Source organism: Opisthocomus hoazin, chromosome 16, assembly GCF_030867145.1.
Source record: "Opisthocomus hoazin isolate bOpiHoa1 chromosome 16, bOpiHoa1.hap1, whole genome shotgun sequence".
Classification (NCBI taxonomy): domain Eukaryota; kingdom Metazoa; phylum Chordata; class Aves; order Opisthocomiformes; family Opisthocomidae; genus Opisthocomus; species Opisthocomus hoazin.
Window position 1 is genome coordinate 14571097 of NC_134429.1, and position 24825 is coordinate 14595921.

The following is a 24825-nucleotide window of genomic DNA, read 5'->3' on the forward strand; positions in this document are numbered from 1 at the left end:
CATTGCTCTGATTTCTTCCTCACGATTCCCATGCGTTTTAGTCAATAAGAAGTGCAAACTAGTGAAAATTGATAATGGCCTGAACCTGAACCTCGAAGCCAGACTGCGCTCAGTAGGAGGGAGGTATCACGCATTACATATGTGTCTAACACCGATCACAGCGTCCTACAGAATTGCCTGGGGGATCAGTGTCTCTGCCTGGTTATCATCTCTGCTGAGGTTAGGTGTCAGGCATACTGCGGCCAAACTCTGCCACGAAACACTGTCCTCGGCACCGGGTCTGGACAGTGCCCAGAGAGAGCTAAATTCCACCCCTGTTCTCTTCTCAGTGAGGACTGACACGACGAGACGCTTTCCTCTTTGTCCAGTGAGTTGTACCCTAGAGGCAGAGCAAAGCCCAGCTCCCGAGGACTGGTTGTGGCCTCTGGGTCACCTTGTATCTTCTGCACCTTTTCTGGACACGTCATCTTACCAGTTTTAAAATTTTGCCCATCAGTAATTGCTTTTTTTCTTTTTCCTTTTCCTGCTGTGCAGATTTTATTCATCATATAAAGTATCTGCAAACTGTGAAATACATTTAACTTATCTAGATCGTCAGCAACTATGTAGGCTGGTGATTTGTTCTCAGCTTTCCGTCCCCCTCTGTCAGTATCTGAAGAAAATGAGTATTTTTCAGCCAAGGCTGAACATTTTTGTTATGAGCAAGAAATAAACTACACAAAGGACTGGAGAAACAAAAGCTTCCAGTACCTTGCCCAAATGTTCAGGATCCTGATGAATTAGCTGTTTGTTTATTCAGTTGGCTCGCACTGTGGCCATGGAATTTAGTACCTTGGTTGGAACGAGCTCCCCGTTCACAAGGCTCTGGGTTTCTTTTTCATTGCCCGTGATTATGGGAACAGGACTTTATTGCTCACAGATTACACTAACAAAATTGAATTGCTATTTGTTCTTCTCTTGATTGGTGCAAAATTTGCTTTGCAATAAGAAATAATACCACGAGAGCTCTTCTGGATTGTTGTCAGGCACTGGGGTTTACCCTGCAGAGCAGGATGCAGGCACTGCAGGCAGCTCCAAGTCTTTTACGGCTATGAGAGAAAGGAAACAAATTGATTTACGTTTAAAAAGTCTAGCCAGGCAGCACCTCTCCATCATAACTTGATGTGGTAGGCAGCCATTCTTGCTTTCACTTCACCATAAACTTCAGCATATTATTTTACAAACTGCACGCGCCAGCCTGAGAATGGTTTAGCTCGCATCTTGCGCGCGCTGGTCTCCCACAGGTGGGGAGCACGGATTGGGCATGCTATGCCCATGAGTCTCCCATGACGTGTGCTGCTGTGGATTTCACTTAACTGCTATGGCACCAGGTGCCTAACCTCTCTTTACAAAGAAGATTCATGAACAGATATTAAATATATTGTTTATGAGTTTAGGAAAGTACCAGAGCTGCCCAATATTTCTCATTCAATCATTATTTCTACTGAACTTCCTCAGCTGCAGCTGTCTGATAAGAGAGGAAGATTTATTATGCTTAAAAGTCAACATTCCTTTTCAGCAAATCATGCCCTGGGCATTCAGGTTAAAGTGCCCTTCAAGAAAATCAATTTGATAGATTATCACTTTGTCCTGGCAAGTGCCTTCATTGTTGCTAGTTCCCAGTCAATATTAAGAATTTGGGGTTTTTCTGTTGCGTGTACAGGTCATGTTTTTCACAAACTCAGCTCTAAGGACTGGTTGTGGGAAGAGATTGTAGTGCTTAATATATGACAACATTTTCCACTGTAAGGCATGTCAGTCCCTGTTTCAAAGCGTAAGAGTTCGGCTCTGTGCAAACCCAGATCAACAGCTCTGTGGAAAGGACTTTCCACAGGTTTGCTGCTTGAACTGCATCTTTCTGGCCAGGGTCCAGGCCACTTCTCCCTCTTATGTATTTCCTGATGCCTCTTCTAAATCTGAGCTGTTCTGCTCTCATCTTAACAGGTTCTCAAGGGATCATTGAAGATGTGGTCTTACTGGGAGCTCCAGTGGAAGGAGAAACCAAGTACTGGAAAGCTATCACAAAAGTGGTGTCGGGCAGGATCATAAATGGTTACTGCAGGTCTGTACATGCTCCATCCCCTGCTTCGTGATCCTAGCGTCACTTCGAAGTGATTTGGTACATTTATCCCTTTTCAGCTTTTTGTGAGTATTTGTTCAGCTGCTGAGTGCGTTGATCCAGTAGCGGCAGAGACAGCAGTGCCAGGGCCTCTTCCCTGCGGAGGTCTCTCCCTCAGATTAACGGGAGATCACAGTCTTCAGGAGACCGTTGAAGGCTGCTCTGTCTCCAGCTCTGGCTGTTTGCGACGCATTGTCACGCTGGAAGCCTGGGGGGCTCAAGTATGTAGGTTCTGTTCATACGGCGGCAGGGTTACGTCACCCTGGCAGCTTAAAGCTGGGTCAGTGTGTTTGTGTGCATAATTTGGCATATTCTAAGGCCCCTTTAAGTGTCAGCTTTATGTAAAGGCCTATAAATACAGTTGTTAAGTTCGCCAGCAGTTCAAGAATGTGAATTAAAATCTATCAGAGCTTCAAGATATAATTCACTAGGGGCTGCTTGTGGGGAACAAGATGTGAAAATTGGAATGGAAGGGAAGGAGCTCAAGCAAATCAAAGATTTTTTTATACCTAGACTCGGTTTCTGGTCAAGATAGTCCATGTGAACAAGGTATTTTACTTACAAAGCAGGTATAGCTGGAATAGCTGTAGCAATTTACTAAGGATGTGAAAGAATAGAAAGGTCACCTTGAAACCAAATATCAGCCTGTTAAAACTGCACAGACAACTTCTGTGCAGAGCTGTGAAAGCTGCTGGGTGAGCAGAGGGAGATTCAGAGGCACGAAACAGCTGAAGCAATCTAATAAAAGCTGTCAGGAATTCAGGTGACAGTATCAAATCTAATGACTGTGTATTGGAAGATAATTGTGACAAGAAGACTGCTTAGTCGCACGGTTAGAAGAGGTGAATTTAAAGCGGAGGAATGAAGCAGGGAAGACTAAGAGAAAATAAATTGAGAAATAACCAGGCAAGAAGATTAGCAATGAGCATGTAACTGCAAGTCAAGACAGTTTATAAAGCCACGAGCCCTCAGGTCAAGGACGGTTGAAAATGCTGTCGGTACTTTCCATCCGCAGATACATATGTATGCCTACATATATACTATAAGATGAGGAAGTACTGTATTACTGTGCATCTAACATAGTATATTAATTTACAAAGAGGAACTAAATGAAGGAATTAAAAGCATTCAAGATTAAACTAACAAATTATTAATCCCTTCTGTCAGTTAGGCTGAAAATTGTTGCTTTTGTCCTTTTTGGATGGCAGGAGGTTTTACAGATGCCAGATGTGCACACCAGTTACAGTCTTTCTTCATGTGACATAAGGAAAAAGCAATTGCTGCCTCCTTGGGAGTGCTTCTGTGTTCCTCCAATAAGCCATAACTGATAGCAATTGTTGCGTATAACTGAATTTGCCCTGGCAAATGTTGTTCCTCCCTGTGTTATACAAAAATCCATTTCACTGCAAAAAGCGCAGTGTATTCATTTCCTATATATATATAAAAATATCTTATTACAGTTTCAAATCCTGCAAGTACTGTTGGAGTGAAATCGTATGTGTGTTTGTGCCTCTGTGTGCGCAGTAATTTGGTTAGTCTCTGCTTTGGCAAGCCCATGTCTTGAATGCTGAATGAAAAATGATGTAGAAATTGTAGCCTGTTGCTCACAAATAGGAAGAAGCACGTGAGGAGACCGTCAGGAAATATTCCACTATGCTGGTTCTCTACTTTACCCTCAGATGCTGAATCTGAGGGTTCTTCAGTTAGCACGAGGGGCAGCTAGAGGTAACTGAGAGATAGGAGAATTTGTGTGAGGATATTAGACATGAGAGAAGGATTATACAAACATTTTGTGGTAAGTCCCCACCTGATTTTGATTTCTCTTGTCTCTTGCTTCTACAAATTGTGGCCTCGTTCTGTCACTTTAGGAGTAACTCTGTTTAGGTCAGATGAATTACATTGACTAAAACTCCTGCAAGATGAGATCTGGGCCCAATTTGTTGAGCTTCAGTCTGCTGTAGCTTGTTTCCTTTGGCTTTGAAGTCTGAAAGGACATGGAGAGTGAAAGCTCGCTCTCAGAGCTGTCCCCTCCAATTTCACAGCAGGGTTACAAATTCCTAATGGGAAACCTTAACCAAATCAGTTACACTCACTCAGCTTTTGGAAGAGCCCATGCCCGAGTAGCGTGGATGCGTTGCAAAGAGTTTGCAGAGCTCCGCATAGACTCACAGCTTCTAGCACGGACCATTCTGGAGCGGACAGGAGCAGCCAAAAATGGTAACCTGTGCAGGTGCATTTCACCTGCTGCCACCACAGAGCATAAATACCACTTGTGTCCAACTTAGATCTACTTTCTAGAGTGTAGTAGTATTTAGGTGCCTGGATTTTGTGCTGTTGCTCAGCACAGGAGAAGAGATTATTATTTCCAAAGGACTCGTTGCCTTCTCTCATCGTGCTGTAGTCTACCCTGAAACTGTCACAGCGACTTATGGCAATACTTTACGGTGGGAACAAACTCTGCCTAGTTTTGTCATTGAAACCATGTATTTGTACAGTACCTATAAATCAGGAGCACTCTGAGGAGCTTTGCAGCCGATATTTATGTCAGCAACATTGGTATTGTAGGCCTCATCACGTTTACAGCCGTCTACAAGCTGGAGAACTTCTACCTGTACATTAAAAAGATTAAATATGTGAATGTATTGCAATCGCTAAGCAAATACAGAAATAAATAGAAAGGTCAGATTTTTAAACCTGCATGTAATGAGACTACACCCATGAATCAGGACACCCACGAATCAGGATTAAATTCAGACTTACACCGCTGTGTCCCAGGAACCTGCCCTGAATTCAGCAGCTGCTCTGATTCCTATGTCAGACAAAGCTGCAGCAGGTCTGGGGCCAGACATCACTGTGCTCCCCGGCCCCTCTACTCTCCTTGTAGTCTCAGTAGTCACATATTGCATTGGTTTGGCAACAGGCTTTACTCACACTCTTCTTCTGCTCTGCTCCTAGGGGGGACTGGCTGCTGGGGTTTGTGTACAGAACCTCTTCTGCCCAGATCAATGTTGCAGGCCTCCAGCCAGTCGACTTGGATGACCGGAGGATGGTAAACATGGACCTTTCGTCTGTAGTAAGTAGTACTTCTTACATTCTCACCTTCTTCCATCTGCCCTTTGCTTGCAGCACTGTAACCTCACACTGATTGATATGGGAAGACAGGATACTGGAGAGAGCACCTCTATGTACGTTGTCCTTCTTTCCTTTCTTTGAGATAACGCTCATCTCAGACTTCAGTATTGATTCTGTTGGCCCAGCCAGCGCTCAGTATTGAGCAAAATAGTGAGAATTTGCCTCTCTTGTTGGATATGGTGGGGGTTTTTTTGGTTTTGCAGTATCTCATACTGGAGACAGAAAATGTCGTTACTCTCCAAGAAAAACCTTACTGTCTTGCAAGCCCCAGATCCGCAGGGAGGTAGGATCAGCAGCTGGGAGCCCTGGAGCTCAAACACACGACTGTGGAGCAGCTGCAACCTGCAATCTTATCTTGGCAGAGCTTTCAACACTGTTCAGGTTCATGCAGGGGCAAGGTCGTAGGCCCTGTACCTTGGGCCCCTGCATTGCATTGACGCCGCGGTGCAGGAACCAGTTTGTAATTACAGAAGCTCTGTGATATCGGTGGCTGGTTTGCTAGGTCGGGGCTGCTGCGTTTTTGGAGTGTTGGTCTCCAGGAAGCAGGAAGAAAATCACCTGTTATGTCTGGCAGAGATTTAGTTTCCCCAAAGCTATCTCGTGTCATTAATGATAAGCTACTGTATTATATGTCTAGCAATATTCAACTCAATTACCCTAAGCAAACTAATGATCTCATTCTCTTGTCTCTATTCATGAGTGAGCTCTTCCACAGAAAATCATGCAGAAATTGGCTTGTGTGCTCACATTCACAGTAATCTTGGATGTGCAATCTTGTTTTTCCATATTTTAATGTCTTAACTCATTTTTCGCTCTCTGCAAACTGGACTGGAAGATGCTCAGCACACAGCTCGGGATACTCCCACTGTCGTCGTTCCTGCTGTGACCCCTCCCAAATGTCCCCACAAGCTGGGAGGGATTGTCAGCGTTGCTCTGGAGCCAAAGGCACTTTTAAATGCTTTCAGATTTTTTGGAGCACCAGCCCGCTGAGCCTATAAATACCCAACTGTTACCAGCTCATTTCATTCATGATAACTTCGCTATGTACAGCCCTTGCCAGAAGGCACAGGGCTTAATGCTGTACAGCTAAAATGGAGACTTTGCAGAACAAAATGTAGGCTTCCCAGCAGAAAGTGGTATAGTAGAGGCTTTTAAACATGGTCCAGCACTGTAGCTGTTCTTCTGTCTTTGCATCTTACTGGGTTGCCTTGGTTAGTATTTCCTCATGCTCCCACATCTATTTTTTCACTGTCCCCAGAGTTGCCATTAGTCGCTTGTAAGCAGTGACATCTGTTGCTGGCATGAAAAGAAAAATGGCCAAAGAAGTCAAGCCGTGGTGGCACCAGGGTGACTTTTCCTGTTAGTTCAGTCTGTGTTACTCTCCTCTCTTCGACTTCTCTTCAGAGACCCCTTTTCTGTTGACCTTCTGCTTCCTGAACTTTGAAACCCCCTGGAGTCCTGCAGACTTTATCCTGCCTGGCTCGCAGCAGCCTCTCCGTTCTTCCCCAGAGGAGCAGTATTTACATTTCAGCTAAGTGAATAATGGTTGCAGAGCTGCTATCTGCTGATCTTCTATTGTTGTGCATCTGTATCCATGCTGCACGATGCCAACAGACAATCCCAGCGCTGTTCTCGTTTCAGAAAGAGCTGACACTTTCACTTGCTTAATCTTACTGCAAAGCATTGAGGGGGGGAGGAAGCAACGCCTGCAGGGGGAAAAACCTATATTAAGTAGGTGTCATTCTCTTGATCCATTTTCCAGACCGTGGAGGTTTATGAAAAGAAATACAGTGCAGTCTGATGAACATTTTAAAAGTAAAAGGAGCAAAAATGGGAAAGAAATATTCAGGGGCAGTATTTTTTGAAGTGGCAAGAAAGCAAAGATGGATTTTGCTGCAAATATAGTGCAGCAGCATAACAGAAATATACATAGAGACATTTTCTATAATGGGGACCAGCTCCATCCCTGCAGATGCCCTTGCTGGAGGTCCCCGTGAGTCTTCTGCCAGGAATAAGAAAGGACAAGCAGTGACAGAAGAATAAAACACAGATGATGCAGAGGTTCTCAGTGTGAAAATATTATGCAGGCAGCCTCAGTATTTTAGGCATCTCCCAGTCCATCCATGATGAAAATTGGCCTGGATCCAAAGGGCTCGGATCTCTTTGCTGTGGTAGCATCAGAATCCTCAAATGAGTGGAGGACAAAAAGACCTCAGTATAAACAGGAATTCACCTCCAAGGCATTTATTGCATGTCTCTCTTGATTAGTATGGTTTTTATCTGACTCTCAGTAAAAAACTGTGAGAAAAATGTCCTCCCACTCAGCAAATGCAGTTATAAAAGCCTTCCTAATGGTTACAATGGGACTGATTTATTCAGTAGATTTATTTGACAGCACCTGTTAAACAGACCAAGGAAGTAATTGAGCTGTAGCATATTAGATTGATTGCTGTTTGTTCAAATGGGATATTGTAGATTACATTTTGCATTAACATTTGAATACTGCAGAAATGCTCAGAGTCAGAATGTAGGAAGAGCGTTTTCACAGAGGCTCACAAGTCAAGATCGGGTGCTTAAGTTTCTCTGGGCAGTTTTACCACAGCAGAGACCAGGGATGAACTTGCAAGCCTGGAGGCAGTAGGAGTGCCTGGCTGGAAGTCTAGCAGAGATCATGGATGGATCGTGACAGGTTTTGCAGAAGTCAGTACTGTTCTCTTGTTAGTCCAATGTGAAAATTGTCTTAAAGGTCTTTAGAGTTTGATAAAGTTTTGCATTGACTTTGAATTCCTTCCTTTCCCATGCTTTTGGCGGCAGCTAAAATTTCCTTATTGTGCATCAGCGTGTTGTCTGGATGGCAGCAGCCTACCTGCTGCTGGTGCTCACGAACTCCTGTAAAGGCAACACCAACTGCGAGTAAATCCCTCCTTCCTCACCCGCGTGGAGCGCCAGAGCCGTGCTCTGTACAGCCCACAGACTGCAGAGACACAGTCCTCTTATCTGCAGAGCGGTCACTGCAATGGTCATTGAGACAAAACACGCCGAAGCATTTCACAGCCGTGTTCACCTCCTGCGGCACCTCTGCACGATGGAAGGCACACAGCAGAGCTTCTTTTTAGAATAATCTGTATCACACATCAGCACACCTTTGCCTTTTCCCTCTGAGGTACCTCAAAGCTTTCTACCTCTTCTTTTCTTTGCTGCTGTAACTGAGCAGTGGGAAAGCTGTCTGACAATGACTAAAAAGCAAGAATATCTGATCTCTCTTTCCTAAAGCCCTCTCAGCAGAGCAGCCCAGTATTCCCATTATGAGGGAAGGCAAACAGATTCAAGGCAGTCTGGCCTTCAGCCAGGCAGGTACGCAGCGTGCATAAATACCACAAGCCTATGAAAAGTCGGAATTTTGTGAAACCCAACTGGCGCTTCTGTGAGTCAGGCTTTTTTCCCCAAATGCACTGAACTGTGGGTTTATTTTTCCCCCTGTATTCCCAAGACTTGCAGGAAATGATTAGTTGTGGTTACAAAATGTGGGTTAATTAAGAACCCTGGGGAGTTCAAAAGGCAAAAGGTTGCCTATGTCTCATTAGCCCTTTGTTTCACTTGTTGCAATGAGCAGTGCCACCTCCCATGGTGACAGGCATTAACGGGATCAGCAGAGCAACAGCGAGGAGCAGAACCTGGCTTCAGGCAGCGGCTCAGAGGAGCCTGGAGAGCCTGCTCTCACATCTGGGGGACATGCAAGTCTCTGTGGAAACAAGTCTATTTGTCCACTGGGCTGTAAGGTCACAGGGGTGATTTCTTCCTCTTTGTATGTCCCTGCAACCCTGGAGCTGTTGATGGCTTAGTTTTCTGTGATCCTTCTTGCTGTTGATTTGGGAGCTTTGAGAATCACACATTAAATACATACTAAATACATTTTTCCCTCTGGGATGCAAGCAGAGGGTGCTGGCAATGTCAGTACGTTAGAACAGAGGAAGAAACTGAAAAAGCTTTTCCAAAAAAGCACCAACGGAGCCATTAATAACTTGCAGTTTGGTTCTGCTTTGTGGCAGACAAAACCTCAAAGGCTGGTGTCCCTCCTGGCTTCAACACAGATGCATCGCTCCATCCTGATGTCCTCTTTGGGGATATTTAGCTGCTTCTAAAAGGCAGAGCGTGCCATTTTACAGCGCTCCTTGAGCCTTTGTTTCGTAAGGCTGGTGCCAGAATTCCCATACGCACTGCCACTCAGAAGCAGCGTGGTGCCATAGCAGTGTGGCCTTCCCGCAGACTTGTGGAAGTAATTTCCCCGTTTGCTCCGTTGTGCCTGGAACATGCGCGCGTGGTTTCGCGGTGGGTTTCCACAACGGCTGCTTGAGTACCTACAGTGTTCGGTCCCCCTGACTACGCTGGGCAAAGCTCAGTTTCTGGGACTGCACCGCTCCTTCAGAAAAGCTGAGCTTACCAAGTGCCACGTTTTAGAAAGATTCACCGGCAGTTTATGTTTACATCAAATATAATTCAACATCCGAAATCTGCTATTCCATTTGAGCAACCAGCAAAGTTTTGATACCGTTACATCTTTCTCCGTGGAGTGTAACAATTTGCATCACTCATCACCTTTTACAGATTTTTCTCTTACACTTTACACATTAGAGGACCTTGCATTTGAGAATAGGACCGTTCTCGCCAAGCCAGGCATTGCAGACTCCATTCTTGGCAGGTCGGCAGCGAGCTGTTGACTCTGCAAGCCGCTGTCCCGACCACACAGACTTTACTTGAGCAAAACTGCCAGCAAAAGCAGTGGGAGTTTTCCCTAAGTGGCGTTAATAATGTTTGATTCTGCAAGAGTGGCTACACAAAGCACAGTGAGGTGAATTAAGGATAGGGAATTTAGCTTTCTTTTTCCTGTGTTATGTTGGAACATTCTAATTTTGTATAATTTCCGTGTTCAGTTCTGAGCTTCGTTTCTAACCTCTTCAGCTAACATGGAAGGAAAATTCAGCTGCAACATCCAATTAAAAGTGTTAATGAAGGGAAGACCGACTGAGCTGACACATTGTGTACGTGAGGTTTTCTCCTGTAGCACAGTTTCAGCTAATGATCTTGCAATTACAACAGCATGCATTCTTGACATCAGCTGAATGTAGCTGCAATACCTCGAAGCTTACCAGTGCCTGCTGCCCCAGTGATCTCAGGGTAAGGCAAGGTCTTCAACTTGCTGCGGATCCCAGTGCGATGGATTTGTAGGAGATGGCATTGCTACGGAGAGACGCTGCACTACTCCATAGCTGGTGAAATCTCCCAAATGCCCAAGACTTCTTGCCCCGATACATGATTACCATCGACTCATAAAGGAGGTGAAGGGCTGGATAAGCTGAGAACAGGTCATTGTCCCTAAGGACAGCAAAAATTCCCTTAATTAACCAAAAGTGGTCTTGTTTCATGGAGATGGTAACGTTCCAGCCGCCAAATCTTGTGTATTCCTGGAGCAAGATGTGGAGAGGAAGGGTGATTGGTCTCCTTTAGTGTTACAGAGGAGTCCTCCTCTGCTGCAGGCAGGTGCTGTTATGTCATCCTGATTATGGAGAACAAATCACATCTCAGTGTTTTCATTTGAAGAACTGGACTCTTGAAAAATTGTCCATAATCCTGGCTTGATCCATACAGCAGGTATTTTGGGTCACCAGTGGACTGCTGTAGGTTATAATGTCAGATATCTGGGTCCTATAAGCTGTTTTTAGGAACACTCCAGTTTGATATATTGATCCAGTCTTTATTTTGGGGGATTTCTTTTCCTCTGAGGGCCAAGAAATTATGTTCAAAATATTCCCCAGTGATAATTATATGCACAGTTTATGCTGGGCCTCTAAAAACGTTCTTTATACCATCTAATTTAAATAATTTCCACTTGGGTTAGCACCAAAAAATAAGTATTTGATCATAGCCACATTAAAAGTGAGTGGCATGTTTTGCAACTTTAATATAGCTGGAAAGACTCTTGAGTGTGCAGACACCAACCTAACAGCTAAAGAACCGATTCCACTTCTGGCAGCTGTCAGTGAGAGCATCAGCAAAAAAACCAGTCAACAGCGGCTCCGCCAACAGCTGAAAAATCCCTGGAAGCAGCTGCTGCCTCCAGCCGGCGGGCTGGGTGTGCGGGGTGCACTGCCCGTCCGCAGAAGGGCATTTGTGAAGGCACCTCTCCCTGGAAACTCCTTCAAGGGCTCTCTTCTTAATTCAGAATTTACGAAGCTCCCTCTTCCTCACTTTGTCCCGCCGTCATCGCTGACGTACGGCCGCTCTCCGTCTCGCCCCCTGAGGGCTTTGGACTTCCAAATCTGATTTCCTCCATTTATTTCCTCTGTTTTCTTCTTATGTTCTATATTTCATTCCTCTCCGTCATACAATCCTCTTGGAATCGGTGACAGTAACTTGAGAGTACAGCTGGCAGAGTTTTTCAGCAGTGGATGAATCCAGCAAAAAACTCCAGTGTTTGCTCAGAATTATCAACATCGCCATGTTCCCACAAAACGTATCGAAGTTTGATGGGAAAAGTCCTTGGCAGAAGTTACAGCATTGATGTGAAACTGCCTGAGGGTGACGTCCCGCGGTCATCGTCCCGGAGGCGAGAGTGTCCTGATCGATAAGTCGTGGCTGAAAGCTGAGTGCATGTAAAGATTGCAGCCTTGCTCAAGAAATGTCGCTGTAATGAAAGGAGAACTTTTACCAGTCAGGTTTCTTTTAAACAAGAAGAAAAATAAGAATTGAGGGACTTCTATTCATAAGAACTGTAATTGTGCGAAGTGATGATTTAGAAGCAAAGCCTGTTAGCTTCAGCTGAATCATGCTCCAATCTTTATTCCATCGGTTTTTCAGAGCAGAAATAGGAACATTAAAGAGGAATAACACAAATGACATTAACAGTATTTTCAAAATAAACTCAGCTCTATAAAGTTTTCCTCAAATATGTTTTTATTGGCTTCTCCTCTGCCGGAAGCCAGGACCGCTAACGCTCAGGATATTCCTGTAGTGCATGGGAGGACTTGCCGCAGATGCCAAATTCACATTTTTTAATAAATCCATTTAAATTTCAGGTTCTGAATTAGTGGACGCGTTCATTGTCCTCTCTTTTGGAAAACATTATTTCCTAAGAACCCAAACAGAAGAATTTTATTTCTATTTTCATTTAATAATTCAGCCACAGCCTCTTTCGAGGTTCGTTTAATGTTCTTCTGGTTCTCACTGTGGGATCTGCTCTGCCGCTGGCTTTTGCCAGGCCCAGCCATCGTCCCCTGCCTGGGCAGCGCTAGGTCTTTGCCGTAAGGCCCTCAGAAACCTGTGGAAAACAGATCGGACATGTTCTGCCCGGCTGAATGCCCTCTGTCATGCAAGATGCACCCAGCGCTCCGAATCAAGGCTTATGCTGACATGTGGCAATAACTGTGGCTGGCGGAGGCTGCCAGCTTGGCAGCGATGCCCGCGTTTCGAGCGCGAGCCTGGCACAGCCTGGGAGTCGTGTGCTCAGTCTGTCCTTGCCACCATCTGGGAGAGGAGGGCTGCATGGGTTTGGAGGCAGCATCCAGAGCTGAGGATTTTTGGAAAGCAGTAGTGGCATTTCAGTTTCTTCCCTTCTTTACCAATCTTTGCTACCCTACAACCAGCTGGCAGTTTATTTCGGAGTGCAGGGTTGCGCTCCGGTTCTCTTGCTGAACGACCAGTTCCCTGCCACTCTTGGAAACGAAGAGTAAACCCAGGAGCTGAACTGGCGGTACCAGAAGTCGCTGAGTTGCCGGCTCTGCTGAGATGTGCCACCGGAGGCAGTCTGCATTTCACTGTGTGTGCACACAGCTCCGACACACCAGTGGGAAGAAAGGGCTGCTGAGAAGTGAGGTGTGATTCTTACTTGAGCTTCAGAAACTGCCGCTCACTCTATTAACTCTTTTCATCTCACACAAAATACCGGTTTCTATTGAGACAGATCGTGTTTGTCCAAAGGGAACCCTGAAACTGTGATGCCCTCCAGGGTCGTCATTACTGATCCTGCTGAAATAACGAAGCTCTGGAGAGACATTTTAACTTGAGGGTATTTTTTCCTGCATGAGAAAGTTGCTCTTTGGATGCGACAAGCTCAAAACAAATCAAAGAGGTGACGTCCTCAGCCATATTAATGACCGATGCTCGTGCAACTTGCAGAGTACCTGTGAACGCTGCTTGCGCTGCGTGCCTCCCTTGCTCCTCTGCAGCTCTCCGTCGAGCCGCAGGACATTTGGTCAGGCTCTGTCCTTCATCTCTCCCAGCAGGTAGCAGAGGGGCCAAGGGGCTTTCAGCTGAGCTCTGGCAAATTACGCAGCCTTCAAAGCAAACAGCTTTGCGAGCCGTGCCGGGTTCGGAGCCGGTCTGCGCTCTTTGCACGGGCCGCTTGGCATCAGTGGAGGAGCTCTTTTTGAAGGAAACTGGACAGGACCTTAAAACAGTTGGCTCTGGAGTGAACAGAGACCGACTCTGCTGTATCACACAGAGTGATGTCGTTGGGATACCCAGTCTTGTGAGGGAGTAAGAGTCTCGCCGGTGCTTCCGTGAGTCCGTGGCAGAGCCAGGATCATGCACAGCACCTCCTTTCTCCCAGGTCCCTTCTCTGTCCACCCTTGGCAGGCTCCCCAAGCCTCCCCTCTGGGCTGTGGGGTACACCTTGGGTGCCTGTAGCTCAAACCCTGAGAGAAGTTGGGATTCCACCTCGGTCCTAAAAGCTGGGTGGATCCTGTGTTGGTGCTTGCTCCGTTCTTTTGCAATGCTGGGGAAAACCAGTCGCAACGGCAGTCGCGTGGAGCCGTGGAGATGGCACTGGCTTACCGCTAACGGAGACTGCTGCGTGGTAACTGCAAATCGAGTCCATTACCATCTCCTCTCAGACACGCTGCTCTCTGTCCCCTGCCCCTCTCCACCTAGGACTGCCACCATTAACAGGGAGAGCAGCATCTGTGCTGCAGAGCTCGCAGCTCGCCGTGGGACAGCGGCCACCACTGCCTTGGCTGCCGGCCCGGGGGTGGCATTATTTGTTTTCAAAGCTTCCGTAAATTGAACTGTGGTTTTATGACACTGTAACCAGAGGCACTCATTGTACCAAACAAAAAAGACTTCCATTTGAGTTTAATAAACGCAGCTGATTATGCTCAATGACATTTTTTGGGGGATTTGAACTTCAAAACCTTGCCAACCTTACTGAACCGACAGCTCTTTTCAGCTGCCTGATCGATCGACCCGAGCAGTGCTGTCATCTGTCATCCTTGGGAGGTCTTTCTGTGCGGGGCTGTCGTCCTGCAGCAGGCTTAGTGATACAGGCAGCTGGCTTGTGTTTTCCAGTGAGTCAAAGCAACCATAAAATCAGGTACAACAGGGGAGAAGTCACCTAAACACGCTGATAAACCTGCCCCACTGTTTGTATTTCCTTATAACAAGCATAAATATATTTGCTTTGGTTACAAGAACACTTGTCTATTCCGTTTACTTTTAAATTCCTCCTGTACTTTGTTCTGACAAGTATTCAAACAATTGTTTATTTCCCTTTAAAGTTTTTATTGTTCTGTTTTAGATGTTCCCATCCCTTCTCCAGCACAGCCAATCCAGCAGAGCAATTCAGCTTTTCAGACTGCAGATGAATTTTCCTGCTAGGTTGGCTGCACAGCTTTAAAGTGGCAAGGCAATCTGTCCGCTGTTCGTCTGCTGATGGCTCAGTACTTGGTGTCACAGTATAGCAGGGACAGAGTCCTGCCTCCTCTTACGCTTCTCAGGGCTTGCATTTGTGTGGCTTTGTGGAATCCTCTCCTGCGCTATCCTGGAAAGAGAAGCAAGCTTCCTTTGGAGAGATTCAGTGGTATTTGCAGACCTGCAGAAGGGGACAGCTTGTCAGGAGGTCTCAGCATCTCCTTTAGCTGCACCAGGAAAGGCTCCGCTGTTCAGAATCGCTCAGACGCGGCGTCTCTCGGTGGTCGTGGTGCTCGAGGACGAGGAATTCCCCATTGTTTTAGTGGAAGCTGCTGGATACGGCGGAGTTATGAAAATCTGGTCCTTAGGGTGGCAGGGGAAATTGTTTTCTCTGACTAATGGCCGTGTAACAGAACAGGCTGAGAAGTCCCCGAGCGCTGACCAGGGCAGGTGGATTGTAATGACTGCAGAGGTTTCAGAACGCAGCAAACCATGAGACTTCAGCAACCCCTCCCAGTACGTCCATTTCCTTCGTGTTTCTCTCCGCCTTGTCCAACGCTGTGCTCATTTCTTTCTTTAGCGCCAAGCCCCCCTCCTGAGTAGTAAAAGGTTCATACTTTTTCAGAGAACAATGTACACATCTTAACAGCCAGTCCATTAGTCCTTCAATGGTTATTTTAATTAACTAATCTGTTCAAAACATCAAGAGCCTGTGGAGCCATCTGGACTGATTAAAGTCACATATTGCATTACCAACGTGCTGATTAAATCCTTCATTTTGCTCCAAGTCCTAAGTGCCTCCAAATGTTACCACTCAAAAGCTGCTTCACGCAAGTTAGGAGGTTTGGATTTTGCTCGTGCAGGAAAGGAGGCTTGCTCTAGGTTTGGGCAGAGGGGTGCTGGGAACCCTGGCTGCTGGCACAGCGAGGAAGGACGGCCCAGGCCTCAGCCGGAGCTGGCAGGGAGCGAGCAGAGGGTCCATGGCCGGGGTTCCTTGCGGAGCTCAGCAAAGAGCTTTTCCTGTCTTGCAGGAGCAGACAGCGCCTTCCTGGGCCTGGGGTGTCGGGTGTTCCCTGCCGTGGGAATGCCGCAGTTACTAGCGAGATTTGGGAAAACAAGAGGCGGCGTTGCCTGAGACAGCTTCTGGCTGGGTCAGGACAGATTTAAACTGTTAGAAATAGAATTTACCGAAGATGCCAAAATATCTTACCCCTTAAACTTTGCTGAAATCTGCTGGCCAGCTGGTGAGCGTACCATCGAATAGCCTCGACTCGGCCTGACCGCACTTTTCCGCTCCACAGAAAACCCCACTTTAAATCCACCTTGTGATTCTCTGCTGCCAAGCACCTCCTCCCATTTTGGCTGTGGGCATGACAGCAGAGGGGGTCTGAAGGCTGGTCTCTGGAAAGATCTTGGCTGTCGTTACTTAAACGCTCGGCTTGCACAGGACACCTGAAACAGAGAAGGCAGATTCTGCCTTTCCAGCCTGGCAGCCGTCAGCGTATGACAATAATTACCACCGCAGAGGGGGTGTTCTCTCCCTCTGGTGCCCTGACTGGAAGGGTGCATTCCAACATCCATCTCAGAAGGGTTTATCTTATCATAGAAATCACCTTACAATAAAAATGAGCGGGTTTTTTGCACATATTGTTGACTTTAATTTGCTTTATGAACCCATAACTCTCAGGCTCCCAGTTTTATACGGTGTGGAAAGATCAGTGCACCTCCCAGCTGAGAACCTTAACACGCTTGGTAGCTTTGCTGAGATTTAATGACTGTATCCTAATCTAAATAAGACAATCTTTGCTTTTACAAAGGAGGTAAGGCACAGGGAGGACACATGATTTAGCAGAGAACACGGGGTTGAACTAAGACAGCTCATCCGCTACCTGGGCATCTCTCGGCATGGCAGGTCACCTCCTTGCTTACCCTCGTGGCACCCAGGACCAGGGGTTTTGTAACTCAGCAATGTCCAAGCATTCAAACCTGCATCTGTCAGAGGACAATCAATCCAGCAGCAGTGTGTGCTGCGAAGCGGGCAGCCAGCTGGGGGTTGTTCAGTAGACAACGGCCTTTTCCAGACCTCATTCTTGCAGCCTTTCAGAGCTGAAACCAAGTCTCACAGCAAGGACTTGGTGGAGCTGGGTTCCCCGCAGCTTCCCCGCTAACAGGGCTCTTCTTGTTGCTTGCAGGTGAACGGCCACCTGGACTACATGAAGCAAATGGACATGATCCTAACAGCTGTGGGCATTAAAACCAAGGAGTGTCGGCTGGAAGAGAAGGGCAGAGGCAATCTTCTCTCCCCTCTAGCCAAGAAATCACAGCAGGCAGCAGGCAGCGAGGCTCACGAAGAGGAAAACACCGTGCGAGAGGAGGATGCGGCTGACGGTGAGGCTCTCCCAGCCAGCTGTGCTCACCACCGTGGTTCTCCTGGCTGTGCCTTGGGACAAACCTCGCTCCCCTGCCCAGACTGTTCAAACAGCAGGGACAGCAAGAAACAGGCAGCGGGCGAAGGAGCAAATTAGAGCTCTTCGTGTTGGGCAGAGATGCTCAGCCAGCACTAAAAGCGCTTCCAAAGCACCGTCCGTTGCACTGGGATTCCCAAAGGAGTGTCGGTGGAGCTGGCAGAGCTGTAGCTGCAGCTTTCAGACCCTCCTGAGAGCCTGGAGTGTGGCACTGGCATGTCACTGGATCAGAGCTTCCGGAGCAGCTGCCCACAGCATCTCCCACAGACGAGAAAGGGCTGATTCCTGCCTGACTCAGCACTGCTTCTCCAGAAGCGGCGGCGCTTCCCTCCTCACGCAAACTGGGTTTATTCGTGAGGGAAGCAGCTGTCGCCAATAGGGACTGCGTCTCTGCCATAGGACTCTTGGGAACGCGGGTGGCTCTGTGGGTATATTGAAGCATAGCGTGGAGAGGGGCTCGTCACTAGGAAATTAAAAACATTTTTCTGCCAGTGCTCGATCTGGTTTTGTGTTTTCAGGTGAGCAGGCGTGTTGCAGGCTCTGGCTGCCCAGCTCCGTGCGTCTCAGCATCCGCGCTTCGGCTCTGCTAACCGGGGAGGCGAAAGGCTCGGGGCTACCTGGCTTCTCCCGCCCGTCTGCTGCAGGTTTGCTGCCAGGGCTTGGGCACTCTCCAGTCAACAAGACTGTTTCCCTATCTGCAGGCTGAGGGTGATGAGCGTTCGAGGCCTCATTGCTATTAGAAACATGCTTTGAGTCCCTAGGTGAAAGACAGCAGAAGAAACAGAGTGGGCTTTTTATGATTTAATACTTGGTGAAATTTCCTCCCAGGCTTTGCAAGCCAGCAACCCACAGAGACTTTCGTTCTGTGTCCCACACACATCTCCAGCCTTAAAAGCCCCCTCTAGACATGTCATTTTTAATTGGCTTAGAATAAAACCAACACTTGGCATAGGATAAACATGAATCTGTTTGATTCCTCCATAAAAACAAATTGGCATCCGCTCTCTTCTCCCCCAGTCTCAAACCGGAGGGAGGGACCCTGCTGTACATCCCCTGCCATGCAGAGTCTTCCAAACCGCATGGGACTCATCCACGTCTTCCATAAAAGGTCCTTTCCTGGCCCGTTTTGTTGCTCAGCCCAAGAAAACACATCTAGCAGGACCACGGCAGGAGGATAAACGCCCTGCTGAGAGCACCTCTGTGTTTTCCTGTTTTAGAACAAGTGCCACTTGGTATGAATGCCTTCCCACAGCCAGAGCAGGACGGGCTCGTTGGCTCACGAGGGGGGAGACAGTGTGACTGCAGCTTCCAATCTCTGCTCACACAGAGCCCTCCTCCTCCCGCCCCGTTCCAGCAGCCGGTTCAATAACCCCCTCTCCTTCCTTTCCCCAGCTCTCTGCACACCTCACCTCCACATTATTCCTCACAAAGTCGAAATCGCGGCTGTTTCTGGGGGCGGCAGCGTAGCCTGGCAGTGCACCGCAGCTTTGGGTACGGCGCCCAGCCTTTCCGCTCCCCAGTTCACGTGGCTAAGGGGGGCTCAGACGTGCTCAGCTCTGATTCTGGAGCGGTGCCTGGCTGCGGGGTGACAGGGATGGCTCTCAGACAGGCTGCGGGACCCCGGGCCTGTTTTGCCGGTTGGCGCCAACGCCACTGGCTGCAGGAAAGGGATACGACTTCACCACCGCATCAGAGGATTTGTCCACCGGCAAGCACCTCGTTACAAAGGACTGGCTCAATGAGAGGAACGTGTTATTGCTTTTGAACATTTGGCTTGAAGGCGCGGTCTCTCCGTGTCCATCCTGAAGCCCATGTCTGCTCACTTGGTTGCCTAATGGACTTTCAGAGTCCCTCGTGTATTCTTCTACTCCTTCGTAACTGGAACTGTAATCAAAGTATGTTTTTATATAAAGCTGTTTGTGAAAAGATGTACACATTTATCTTCGTGCTTGAGACCAAGCCCCAGCGATCTGTCCACAGATACGTGGCAAAAATGTACTGAGCGGTTTGATGTTTGAGCCTGCGCTCAGCCCTGCCTTTGTCCCGGACACTCAGCACTGACCGCTGCGCCAGCCCTCGGTCGCAAGGGGATTTGTAGCAAATAAATGTCAAGTTAGTTGCAAAAAACTCTTCTTGTTCAGTTCTGGAACATACGTGGGCAACGTCGAAAGAAAACTAACGAGACTCGCTTGGCGTGTGGCTGCTTCCTCCAGCATCCCAGATCCTAGGGATGCTCTGGGTTTGTACAGTCGTGAGCTTCAGGAGCACGATCCAGCTCGTTAGCGTGAGCTGGGCAACAGGCAGCAGGGCCCGCAGGGTCCGAGTCCGGGGAGGGCACAGCAGCCAACCACCACCCCATCTCTGCATCCGAAAGGCACTTGAGGAAGAATTTGCTAAAAGCATTTGTGGTTTGGGGTTTTTTTTCACGTGCCCACTTACCATATTGCTCACTATTCTCTCTGCTTATGGCTCAGGGGGGCAGGGGGGCTGGCATTGTCATTTAAAAGGCAATATTCATTTAGATTCTTATTTGAAGGCGGGAACAAAAGTGTATTTTCTAATTGCATCATCTAAAAACTGACGGATTGTCAGAGCAAAGTATGATGGTCATATGCCAAAAATAGGAAGCTGTAGGATGAAATCTGAAGGGAAGCTCATCTCCTTCCTTACTCCTGTCAGGATACCCGGAGAGCCACAAACACGTCGAACACCCACACCCGTGCTGAACATCCAAAACGCAGCGCTGAGCATTTTGCATCAGGTTTAATCCCCCGTAGCGCAGGCTGTTCATGATTCAACACGATGGTTTCCCTGTGCTGCAACTCGCTGCTCTCACAGGAAACCAAGACAGACACAGTCCCGATCAGGCGAGGAGATGAAACTCTGAGAAGAGGCGACGTTCTGTGGAGCGAAGCAGCCGCACACCTCCTGCCCATGAGTCACGGGATGCGGTTCCAGCGGTCCTCGGTGCACTGGGTGAGACGGAGGCGATCTGCCGAGCTGTGCGAGTGGAAGCTGAAAACCAAGCCTTGGTCTAAGTTTAGGGAGACGCAGGCTGGTGGTGGGGTCTGGAGTCCGAGGTTCAGACTAACCAGAGATGAAAAGGCCACGAGAAGCAGCTCTTGGAGAAGGGTGAGGGATTGGTGATGGTGAGCAAAGGAGGGATGGAGAGAGAGAGAAACAAGGCAGATTAACTCAGCAGTAAACCGTGGCTTTGCACGGTTTAAACCTACCCGCGGGAGTGCTCGGTGATGACATCTTCTCCAAGGAGATGCACTTTGCGTTTGAAGAGGGTATCGAGGAGCAATGCGTGGGCAGGGAGATGTCTTGCGGCAAATCGGTGCTCCGGAGAGTTTGCGTTGGGCTGGGGGATCCTTCCCCGCACACAGAGGTCCATAACGCCAGTTGGCAGCCCCCCCGGCCGCCCTCGCTCAGGCCACGGGGGTGCCGAGCTGCTTGCGCTGCAGCTCCGTGTCCAGGGGCTCCACGTCGAAGAGGTTGACCGAGCGGGCGCCGGGGGCCGGGAGAGCCCGTGAGCCGTCGCCGGCCGGCAGCAGGCTGTGTTCATTGCCCAGCGCCCCAGAGTCGACTGAGTCGGTCTCAGCCTGCAGGGTGAGGACGTTCTTGAGGGACGTGGCGGCGCGGGGTCCACTGTTGGAGTTCCTCATGGAGAGGGAGATGGCGCTGGCATGGGGCTCCCCCGAGCGCCGGCAGCAGGGCAGGTATTTGCCCATGGCCCTCTTGAAGTCCCTCATGAAGAGCGGGTATATGATGGGGTTCATGGTGCTGTTGCAGTACCCGAGCCAGGTGAGCACATCGAAGAAGCCGGCCGGGACACAGCCGCAGACTGCCTGGCGGGGGGACACAGCAAGGGTTAGCAGCGTTTCCCACCTCGGCCCCGATCCAGCACGGTTTCCCAGGCATGCCAACGTTTTCCTTCCAAAGGAACCCTTCAGAGCCCTGTCAAAAGGTTTTTCCTTGCTGTTGCTTGCCGAGGAAATTGCATCTTTTGTCCCAGAGGCTTCCCAGCAAGACCAGCTGGATTCAAAGTGAAAACCTTTTGAAAACCCAACATAAAAAACCCCCGTACGTGCTTACCTGCGTGATGTTGGTGACGAAGAAGGGGAGCCACGCCACAAAGAACATGCCGAGGAGGATGCCCAGCGTCAGGCTGGCCTTCAGCGCCTTCTTGCTGTGCTTGTTGGCGAACCTCCTGCTCTCGCTGCTGGCCGCGGGCTGGCTCAGGGCCTGGAGGACCTGCAGAGGGAGATGGGGCGGTGAGTGAGGGCTTCTCCGCGGGCCGGAGCTGCCCGCACCGGTGCCAGCCTCCCACCCGAGGGAAGTGGCATTTGGGGCTGCAAATCCTGCAAAAACCCCGCCGTTATTTGCCTTCTTGCAAGGGGCAGGAGGATGACACACGCCGCAGGCCCTGAACCATAAATCAGGAAGAGGAAGTAATAGAAACCCTCAACATTGAGAGTATTTTTAATTTTTTTTACTGTAAAATAGGGGCTTTATCATTAGGCCGCTTCTTTTATAGAAAAATCCAACTCAGTCAACGTTTTGGTCAGAATAAAGCATGCCCTAAAGAGGCAGCTCTAGCTGCTGATTAGAACAGCAAACTAATTATATTTTTAAAAGCAGGACGTCAAACATTTCAGCCTACAAACACCATAACTAACTCAGTCCTCTATCCACACTTGCAATCTAAAATTATTATCTCAGCCCTCTGCCACAATTAAACAAGACCCGGTTACCACTCAGCTTCCTGCCCCAAAAGAGAACAAAAATCCGGTTAAAAAGATGAAACTCGAGGGTTCCCGGGCTGACACCTCGCTTTCAGCTCGTCCTGAGCCGATTCGGGGCTCCCAGGACTCAGCTGCAGTCCGGGGGTGGATGCTGGTGCTCCGCAGCAGAGCAAAGCACCTGAGCATCCCCCGGCCCCTGAGCGGGCGGCACGGGGGCCACAGAGCTGCGGCAGGTTGTGTTTGTAGAGTCCAAAAACCTGGCATCCAGGGGGGGAGATACCCATTTTATGATATTGCCTGTTTATTCTTTGATTCTTGTTTTCCTTTTGAAAGTCTGGTACATCTCATCACGTGTGGGAGAGCTGGCCAGGTCAGAGAGTCCTGGCTCCTTTCTTCAAAGAGAGAGAACAAACTAAATCACAGTATTTAAAGGCAATTAAGTTTGTCTTTTCCCTGTAGGATATGAGGTCAATAAAGCCTGTTTCAGGGAATTAAAGCTGTTAGATTTAGTGGCAATTACCTTCTCCCGGAGAAATACACACAAGCACAGCCACGTTTTGGTTATAAAAGCCACACACGCTGGTTTAACCCACAGTCGCTGTAAGGAGGTATTTTGCGGTTCCCATTATAGACCAGGAAACAAAAATAGAAGCTGGCTGTTCAAAATAAGGTGCTCTCCAGAACCCAGTATTTGCTATTACTTAAACTCCTTCTCCCCAATATGTCTCACGCCCACCATGGCCAAGATTTACGAGTGGAAAGTCAGATCAGATTAAAACCCTCTGGGATGACGCTAGCCAAGAGGGGGGCGAAACTGCATTTATTTTGTGCCGCTGAGCATTTTTGCCTGTATCTTAATTTGTTTCTCTGCTTCTGCTCATGCTGTTTCTGTGCTCCTGAGCAGCTTAAAAGCGCACCATCGCCGGGACGAGACTCGGGGCACCTCCGAGGACAGCAGGGAGGTGGATGTTGCCCAAAATCTCCCTCCCTGCGGTCTGGTTGCCAGAACCCTTTGCTGGCTCCAGCCCCGAGGCCGCCTGGAAGGCAGAAACACCCCAGGCACTCAAACCTCGGGGCTCTGCAAGGAGCAGCGTGGCTGTGGCCACCTTACCTGCGGTGTGGTCTCATCGGTGGTGGCCGTGGCTACGTTGGAGGCGAGGGAAGCCACCTGCACTGCTTGCTTGCGGGCTGCCAGGAGGATGCGACAGTAGGTGAAGGAGATGGCGGCGGATGGAAGGAAGAAAGTCAGGCAGGAAGCCACCAAGGCGTAGGGCAAGCTGACCAGCAGCCGGCACTGGTCCTCGTCCCCCCGGGAGGTGACGTTCGGTGACCGGACCTCGAAATCCAGCTCATGCCAACCCATCTTGATAGGCAGGAAGGAGGCCAGCGCAGCCAAGGTCCAGGTGGCCAGGATGAGCCAGAGGGCTCTGCAGGAGGTCATCCGCAGCTTGTATTTGAGGGGGGAGATGATGAGCAGGTAGCGGTCCAAGCTGATGACGCAGAGGTTGAGGATGGAGGCACTGCAGCACATGACGTCGAACGAGTACCAGAGGGAGCACAAGTCGCCCCGCAGCACCCAGCGGCCGTAGAGCTGGTTGAGCATGGCCGGGGGCATGACCACCACCCCCACCATTAGGTCAGACATGAAGAGGGACACCAGGAAGTAGTTGGAGGTGTTACGGAGGGAGCGCTGGGTGACGATGAGGAGGATGAGGAGGAAGTTCCCCGCCGTGGTCAGCAGGATGATGAAGCAGAGGAAAGCGGCCACCCAGCTGCTCCCCACCAGCAGCGAGCGCTCCCCCAGCACGCTGGCATTGGGGGACCCCAAGTCGCCCTCCATGAGGAGCCAGGCGACAGGGCTGGCTCTGGAGCTGGCGGGACTTTCTCCACCTGCGACTGTGCTAGGTGATCATCGCCGGAGCCAGCTCCAGGGGAGGAAGTACCATCTCTCTCTCTCTGCTCGGCATCCGTCCTCCCTTCTCCTCTCCTCCTCCTCTCCCTCTCTTCCCCCACTCTCTCTCTTCACTGGCAATCAGGGCAGAGTGACATTCCCAGGAGCCGATCAGCAGTAGCAAGGTTCCCCTCCCCGTTACTCACAGCCAGGCATTTCCTCGTTCCTGCGAATTCCCCAGCGCTGGGATGTCCCTGGACACTGCTTCTGGATGCTGGGGATGCTCTGGATGCCAGGATGCGTGAGATGCCAGGGATGCTTTGGATGCTCTGATGCCCTGGATGTGCTGGACCAGGGAATAATCTGGACCCCAGGATGCTCTGGATGCTCTGGGTGCTGGGATGCTCTGGAGCTCAGGATGCTCCAGGTCACAGGGATGCTCTGGACTCCAGAATACTCCAGATGACAGGGATGCTCTGGACCTCGGGATGCTCCAGGTGACAGGGATGCTTTGGACCCCAGGATGCTCCAGATGCTGGGGAAGCTCTGGACCCCCCAGCCAGGCTTGGCTCCCTGCAGAGCTCTGTTCCCTGGGGCCCCACTGAGCTCCTCCGTGCCCCAGCCCTGCTGCTGCTGCAGCCAGAGGCAGCAAGCAGAGCAGAGCAGCCCTGAGGCGAGTACAGGGATGCTCCCAGCCAAGCTCGCCGGAGAGGAGGAAGCAGCAACACGCCGGAGCGTGGGAAGGTGTCT

The 24825-nt window shown here is 49.3% G+C and overlaps 2 protein-coding genes across 5 annotated transcripts in view; one reads left to right on the forward strand and one right to left on the reverse strand.

The window, feature by feature from the left end:
• Positions 1-17496, forward strand: part of TMCO4 (transmembrane and coiled-coil domains 4) — a 40954-nt gene extending 23458 nt beyond the window's left edge. For both annotated transcript variants that reach the window (XM_075437373.1, XM_075437372.1), the window contains exons 12-14: positions 1984-2101; positions 5114-5231; positions 17164-17496. In XM_075437373.1, the coding sequence (XP_075293488.1) occupies positions 1984-2101; positions 5114-5231; positions 17164-17496 (569 nt within the window). The remainder of the gene's footprint in view (positions 1-1983; positions 2102-5113; positions 5232-17163) is intronic.
• On the reverse strand, positions 16404-24136 carry HTR6 (5-hydroxytryptamine receptor 6). 3 transcript variants are annotated; one of them, XR_012765681.1, is made up of 4 exons: positions 23296-24136; positions 21535-21693; positions 20670-21287; positions 16404-16423 (listed from the first exon to the last, which is right to left on the reverse strand). XR_012765681.1 is itself a non-coding variant. In XM_075437374.1 (3 exons), the coding sequence occupies exons 1-3, from the start codon at positions 24022-24024 to the stop codon at positions 20868-20870; spliced, it is 1308 nt and encodes a 435-aa protein (XP_075293489.1). In that variant the 5' UTR covers positions 24025-24136; the 3' UTR covers positions 18652-20867. The 3 variants fall into 3 exon arrangements, 1 of the variants encoding a protein (XP_075293489.1); XR_012765680.1 differs by lacking the exon at positions 16404-16423 and adding an exon at positions 18118-18193 and having other exon boundaries at positions 18846-21287; XM_075437374.1 differs by lacking the exon at positions 16404-16423 and having other exon boundaries at positions 18652-21287.
• Positions 24137-24825: the final 689 nt, after the last annotated feature.